Consider the following 7,021-nt stretch of genomic DNA (forward strand, 5'->3'; position numbering starts at 1 on the left):
GATAGGATTCGACAGTTCCTTCTCCCCCACCATAACAATGTAGACAAAAGAACAAACGACGACACAAAAAACGATCTCAAAAAAGTAGCTAATTACGGACAGAAAGATAATAGTTTTTAAAGGATAGGATGTTTTATTTCAACCCAGGCCTTATCAAAACGTTGATCTTCATCATTACTGTTGAGAAACTAACCCTTCGGCTGCAGCTTCTCGCCATGTTCAAATACAGTCTCACAACATAGTCAGAATGTCCTCATTTATATATATTTTTTATAATATTTTAAATTGATGATTTTCATGTCCTAAATTAGCTCGCTTGGCTAATCTGCCCTGTGCAAGAGACTAAACTGGAAGTTGCTTGTTTCTCATTTGGCCTTATTAACTAATGTTACACTTTGGATTACTGTGCCAATTGCAAAAAGTAGTGTGATATTACTGTTGTTCAAAACATGTTAAAAGAAAGTTTTAAAAGGCTTAAACTATTTCCCTGTTGGACTGCATAGCGAAAAGTTGTGTGTGTGTGTGTGTGTGTGTGTGTGTGCGTGTGTGTGTGTGTGTGTGTTTGTGTGTGTGCGCGCATTGAGTTTTCTATGCACCTGTTTGTTTCGGCTCTCGGTAGTGGTAAAGATGGTAAGAGGTAAATATTACTGTGAGATGGCCATTGCCTATCTGAGAAGCAGAGAACCCATTTTGTTAATTTTATTTCACATTATTGCACACAAATACCTCTATTTTCAAAGTCAGAAGTGTATTTCTTATATCACTTTTATATCACAGAAAAAGCAATGGGAGAAGTAAATTCAGTTATAAGTAAAAATAAGCAATATATGAGTTGGCTTATTTGAATATGGACAAACTCACTCTAAAAGCGATAATGGTATAAGTTATAAATAGTAAGTGTTATATGAGTGAACTCATTTGATTATGGATCACTCACTATAAAAGCGAAGGCAATTCTGAGCTATGAAATGGAAACTATATATATGTACAGTATATACAAATGCTAAATAGTTAGATTGGGTGAATCTCATGCAAAGGTCTGCTTATTTCCTGTCTGTACTATATATATATATATATATATATATATATACACTGTATAGTGTATATAACAACTTTTGTGTATCAAGATTACTTGGCAAAAGAAGCGATTCCTCTTCTTCATCTGTGTTCCAATTGGCTCTCTCTCTCTCTCTCTCTCTCTCTCTCTCTCTCTCAAATGCCCTAAGACAGCAAGGCCTGACACTCAGACACTCTGGCAAATTATTTCTGTCTCACAATGTAGCTTCTGTGCACTGAGTGTAGCCTCCACATAGCTCTTAGCAGAGGAGAGGAAGGTCCGCTATAGTTCCTTCCTTATTATCTCCCCTTCCAGACTCATGTTACTGTCACCAGACCACGGGCTGAAAAATACCACAATCAGATACATGGGAGCTCATACTGTTTGAAGAGACCGAGAGCAAGTAATCTTTCAAATGCTGGGGTTCCTGTGACGAGACAAAGCAGCAGTCCTGGGTATTTATAAATCCACAATTTGAAATTAGAACCTGAGTAACACAATCATTAGAGACTTAAAGTCAAAGTTATGCGACTTCTGTTATGTAATTGACTCTGTAACAATCTAAACGCTCAAATATTTCATCAGAAGAATTCATTATTTCAAGGGTAAAAAGAAGTAAGATGGATAACCGTCACACCGGTGGTAACAATCTAACATTTGCCTTTATTGAAGAATGGACCACGTCCCCAAAAAACTGTAACACAAGCACACGTATAAACGAGTATAAATGAGTATAAATGCACTAACAAGAAGGGAAGGATTCAAATAGTTGATTCGAAAGTAAGAAAATCTGAAAAAACAACAACATTATTTTTCATCAATCTTGGCCAAATACACGATTCAATCTGTCGAATGTGACTTTGCATCCCATCTTCGGTGTCCTGACGACTTAACCCTTCATGTCAATATGGCAAAACCATAAAAAATAAATACTCATTGGTTCCACTTTTTAATTCGTGAAAACCTTCATTTTTAGATTTCTTCAACTTGAAAATGGCGAAATCAAGAATACATTTTAGGTTGAGAAAACCTTAAGAAAAATATAGAGCAATATTCTAGAGGAGCGGAGCCGATGATCCACTATTTTCAGGTCAGTGTGTAGCCCTTTATAAGATAATTGGCCCACGCAAAACAAAAGTGTTCCACACGTTTGAATGGTCGTTTGTATACTTCAGACACTCAATCAGTGAACCAACCAACCAATCAACCAGAGTTCATGTGCTTCTAGAGAACACGTACTCCGTGTAGCTGGTCCAGATCTTGTCCTCGTTCGGGTCGATGCTGGTGTAGGCGCAGGTGCCCGTGGAGCTGCAGGCCACCATGTGGAAGCGCGCCTCCGCCAGGCGGTCGAACGCCTGCTCCAGGAAGTTGTACTTCAGGTAGTACCGCGCCGTGTACTTATCCGGCGTCCTGTCCGGGTCGCGGCTCTCGTTCAGCGTGTCCCCGAACACCTCCTTGGCCAGCGAGATCTTGCTGCACACGGTGATCCGCGCCACCCGGCGGAACTTGGCGTCCGTCTGGATGTCCCGGCCGATCGTGTAGGTGCCCCGGTAGCCGATGGTGATGTACCCGGAGGAGCACGGGGGCCCCGCCGGGCCCCCCTGGGTCTCCTCGGGGCCGCGCCCTGGGGGCCCCAGGCGCTTGGACAGGTCGTGCAACAGGAAGAAATCCGCCTCCTTCTGCAGCCTCCTCCGCTCCCCGAGCAGCTCGGGCAGCACCAGGTTCGAGTCCCGCAGGTAGTCCAGGATGTAGCGGAAGAGCGAGCCGTCCCGGTCGAAGAAGAAGCGGCCCTTGCGGTCCCGCGGCACGTCCCGGCGCGGGGCATCCCCCGCGAAGGTGGTCCACAGCAGGGAGTGCTGCGGGGCGGCGCGCAGGGTGCTCAGTCTGGTGGCGAACACCTGGCCGCCCACGTTCAGCTCCACGATCTCCGGGAAGGAGGAGCAGTGACTGTCGCTCTGCGCCATGGGTGGATGGATGGAGGGATGGGTGGATGGGTGGAGGGCAGGTCCACTGCTGGTAGTAGTTGTTTTTATCGCTGGGGTTAGGAGGGAGGAGTGTAGGACTGAGCATTATGTTGGGCAACTGAGTCCTTAACTCTTACACCGCCGCCTGATGATTTGCCATGGAAATCACCAACTTTTCTCAAAGTTGTAGTAGTGGGAGTGGTAGGCTTTTCAAATGTTAAACATTTATTTTCCTGATAAAAAGTGCAAATTTGAAACAACCACACTACAATTCCTGAACAAATAAAGCAAAAAATGATTTGTCAAATTCAGCAAACACCTGATATATGTACACTATATTGTGTGTTTGTGTGTGTGTGTGTGTGTGTGTGTGTATATATATATATATATATGTGTGTGTATATAGTCCTATGTGTTATTATTATTACATTATATATTATTTTTATTATTTACCTACTTAATTACTATTAAATTGTATTATGTTTGACATTTTACCAGAACACAATTGGATTAAACAAAGCGCAGCATATTAAAGATCATAAATATTACATAGAAATGACATAATACAAGAAACATGTATTTATTGTGTATGTCTTTTGAAATATTTTCAAAATATATTGTGTTTTTGGGTTCCCTTCCAGATGCCTCGAATTTTTGTTACAATTACAACAAAAATGTGTACCCCACTACACACAATTTATTTCATTATATACCCTCTACAACTGAATTCAGTTAAACCACTTACCTAAGTATTTTTTTATTTATAAGTTTATAAAAAAACATTACGTTTTCAGTTGATTGACAAAGTGCAATAAAATAATTATGTTCCCCAAAATGGTTTATAATCGTGATATATAATCATGCTCTGAATATTGACCTTAATAATCCCGATTATCATTTCAGCCATAATCATGCAGCCCTACTTAAGATAAGTTATGACAGTAAATTGTGATGTAAGAAACCCACACACAACCGCAAACACTGCCCGATCATGGAGTTACACTGTTACCAGGCCGGGACGAATGAACTTCAGCAGTCACAAAACACACCAGAACAGAAAGCCATAGCCCATCAGTTCATTGAACTTTAACTAAGGGCCGACTATCCTGGACCCTGCGTATTTCTGCGTGAAGCTATATTTATTGTTACTATTATTAATACATAATATCTTATAATATATAACAAACTACTTTAATCTTTTCATCAAAGTCTTATTGGAGGGGCTTCTTGGAAAAACCACTGACTATTAAACAAAGGAAATTCCCTTTATACTATAAGACTGAAAATACTTTAATGTGTTATGTGTGTTTGTTTATTTTTCTTTGGGTTTTTTTTAACCTGTGCTGTCAGCATGCTGGGTGTACAACACTGAGTATTTGTATGCCATTGCATCTAGGACAGAGTTAGTCTGCAAGTGGAGTTCAACTTCTAAACCTGCGATGGCACTTTCTAATCCTTCTTAAATCATCAAGAACTACTTGCAACAACTCTGTCCTGTGGACGACCTGTGGGATGACAAGAGCACAGTTTTTTGTTATACAGAACCACCACCAATCACTCTCTTTGAAGAAGGATCTTACTATGTTTTGGTCTATAAACAACTAATCATCGTTACTTGTCCAAGAGATAGTGATTCTACCCACCATAACATAGAAACATGTACCTCCAAAAACATGAAAATAGAAACATCAAACGGCAGCATGTATCGACCAAACATAATAAATTAAGTGCAGGAACATTGGAACAGCAATTCGGCACATGGCCTCTTCCTGTGATAGCTATGGCAGTAATGGAGGGAAAAAAAGAGAAGTATATAATCAGGAGGGTTTTCGGCAGTGTGTATAAAGCAGATGCTGGTGGTGTGTGTGGGCCTGTGATGAGGCCGCCTGTGTGTGTGCATGTGCTTGCGTGTGTGTGTGATATGTTCACCGGTTAGTGCACAAGACTTGTCCCAATTAGTTCTGGTGTATGAGGTCGGAATTATATCGTGGGGCCTCCAAGCAGCGGAAAAGGTCCCGCAGCCAGCTCTGAGTCCCGCAGCTGTATAGACATTCTACAACCACAGGAAAGTCCCGAGCACCATGCCCCACAGCCACATAAGACCCCCAAGTCCCAAGGGAAGCCGGGAGCCCGTGGAGCAACACCCATGCATGGCCCCGAGGAGCATAAACCGGTCCCAGAGATCGCGAGGAGACCCTGCACCCCTGAAGCGCACACAGACAACCCACCCCCACCTGCAGGCACAAGCGCAGAGCGTGGGCTGTGGGCACGCAGCTTGCACCCAACCCATCCTGCAAACCCTAGGCGTGTTGCGTGGTGTATGTACTGAGTTTGATCTCTGCCACTTGGAGAGATAGGCGATGTTTTGTGTGTTTGTCTGTTTTTATTTAAATCGGACTATTGGGAAATCCTACAATAGTAACAGTCCAGGTCTTTGTTGTCTCTCAAGGGGAAATTTAGTTCGCAGCAAAAGAGGCATAGTGCCACAAACGATAAGAGCAGCAGGACATACAAGAAAAAACATGAAGTAGCCAAACGAACAACTAAACAATAATAATAATAATAAAAAAATGTATCTAGTACAGTGATATTAACAACATATCCCTTTGACGTCACTGTAATATCCCTATAAGTGTGCTATAGTGGGTTGGAAAAAAAAACCATAGTGACATCACACTACTAATACCATCTTTCTATATTTCCATAGTAGCATACATATTTTAGTAATACCATAGTCTATTTCCATATGGGAAATATGCATATGTCTTTGTATTCATATCCATAGATGTTTTTCTCTTCAGATAATATTCATGAATATTAATGGGAAAAAAATCTGTGGTTATATTATTCATATCGCAACACAATAGAACGCAAGGAAACCGTCACATGATATTTGATATTTGTGTTTCGAAAGAAAAGCGGGAATTTATTGGACGGGGGCGACACCTAGCGGACAGTAAAAGTAACTATTGAGGAAAGATAACCGCCTCAAGGTTCAAGATTCAAGAGGTTTATTTGTCACGTACATATACATACGTTCATACATACATGCAGTGAAATGTCTTTGCAACGAACCCAGAGTTTATGCACAATAGTTTTTAAACCGAACATAATAGGTAACCTAATTCCTACCTAGCTAACTAACTGGAATTAACTTTCAGTTAGTAATGCAGATAGTGAATAGAATAATATAAATGAAATAAAATAAAATAAGAAATAAAATAAGACTCAAAAAGGTAATACTGAGTGGGGGTACAAAATTGAAATAAAAGGAATAGACTTATGTATGTGGGATAGGCTATTTGCATATACAGATATGTGCAGTAAAGTGGCATGTGAATAAGGTGAGGTAGTGTGTGTGGAGGTATACAGTACTGTATACAACAGTACTTCACAGCAATACAGTAACAATGAACAGAACAACAATACCGTGCAGTATGCAGTAACCCTGAGTAGTGATACAGTATGCAGTACAGTATGCTGCATACAGTACAGTAAGGCATTGGGGCCTATGTGTGTGGCTCAGTGAGGGCCCCTGGTGAGGTCAGCATTGGCAGTTCTTATGGCTTGCGAGAAGAAACTCTGTCTCAGTCTCTGTTCTCGCCGTGTGACTGCGGAGGCGCTTGCCCGACAGCTGGAACAGTCCGTATGCTTATTTAAATTATTCAAATGAAGGAGTCGCAGTAGAAGATTAATGCGAGGACCAAAGCTCAAGTGAAATTGAAAGGGTTCACCATACAAATACCTTCATTTATTATTTTAGTAAAATATAAATAATAAAAAATATAATAATAATAATAATAATAATAATAATAATAGTTATAATAATGATCACAATAGAAATGTTGAATATGATTCATCATCACAAAGTGGGGAGTGAAAGTTACTAAAGTAAAACTTATTTAAACCTCCTCCCGGCTGTGCTTCCACAGGCACTCAAAAGAATAATGGACAATTTGTTTTCTCGCATCCATTTCTTGGAAATGAGACGCTGAACGAC

General features: G+C 40.7%; 1 protein-coding gene across 1 annotated transcript; it reads right to left on the reverse strand.

Moving 5' to 3' along the window:
* Positions 1-1,700: 1,700 nt before the first annotated feature.
* Positions 1,701-3,046, reverse strand: LOC307228165 (BTB/POZ domain-containing protein KCTD12-like). The gene has a single exon (XM_079997725.1). It carries the CDS (start codon positions 3,019-3,021, stop codon positions 2,272-2,274), a length of 750 nt encoding a protein of 249 aa, XP_079853851.1. The 5' UTR covers positions 3,022-3,046; the 3' UTR covers positions 1,701-2,271.
* Positions 3,047-7,021: the final 3,975 nt, after the last annotated feature.

Source organism: Zeus faber (genome assembly GCF_960531495.2).
Source record: "Zeus faber genome assembly, chromosome: 3".
Lineage (NCBI taxonomy): Eukaryota > Metazoa > Chordata > Actinopteri > Zeiformes > Zeidae > Zeus > Zeus faber.

Coding starts and splice junctions, on each gene's coding strand:
- LOC307228165 (XM_079997725.1), bottom strand. CDS start 3,021: ATGGCGCAGAGCGACAGTCACTGCTCCTCCTTCCCGGAGATCGTGGAG.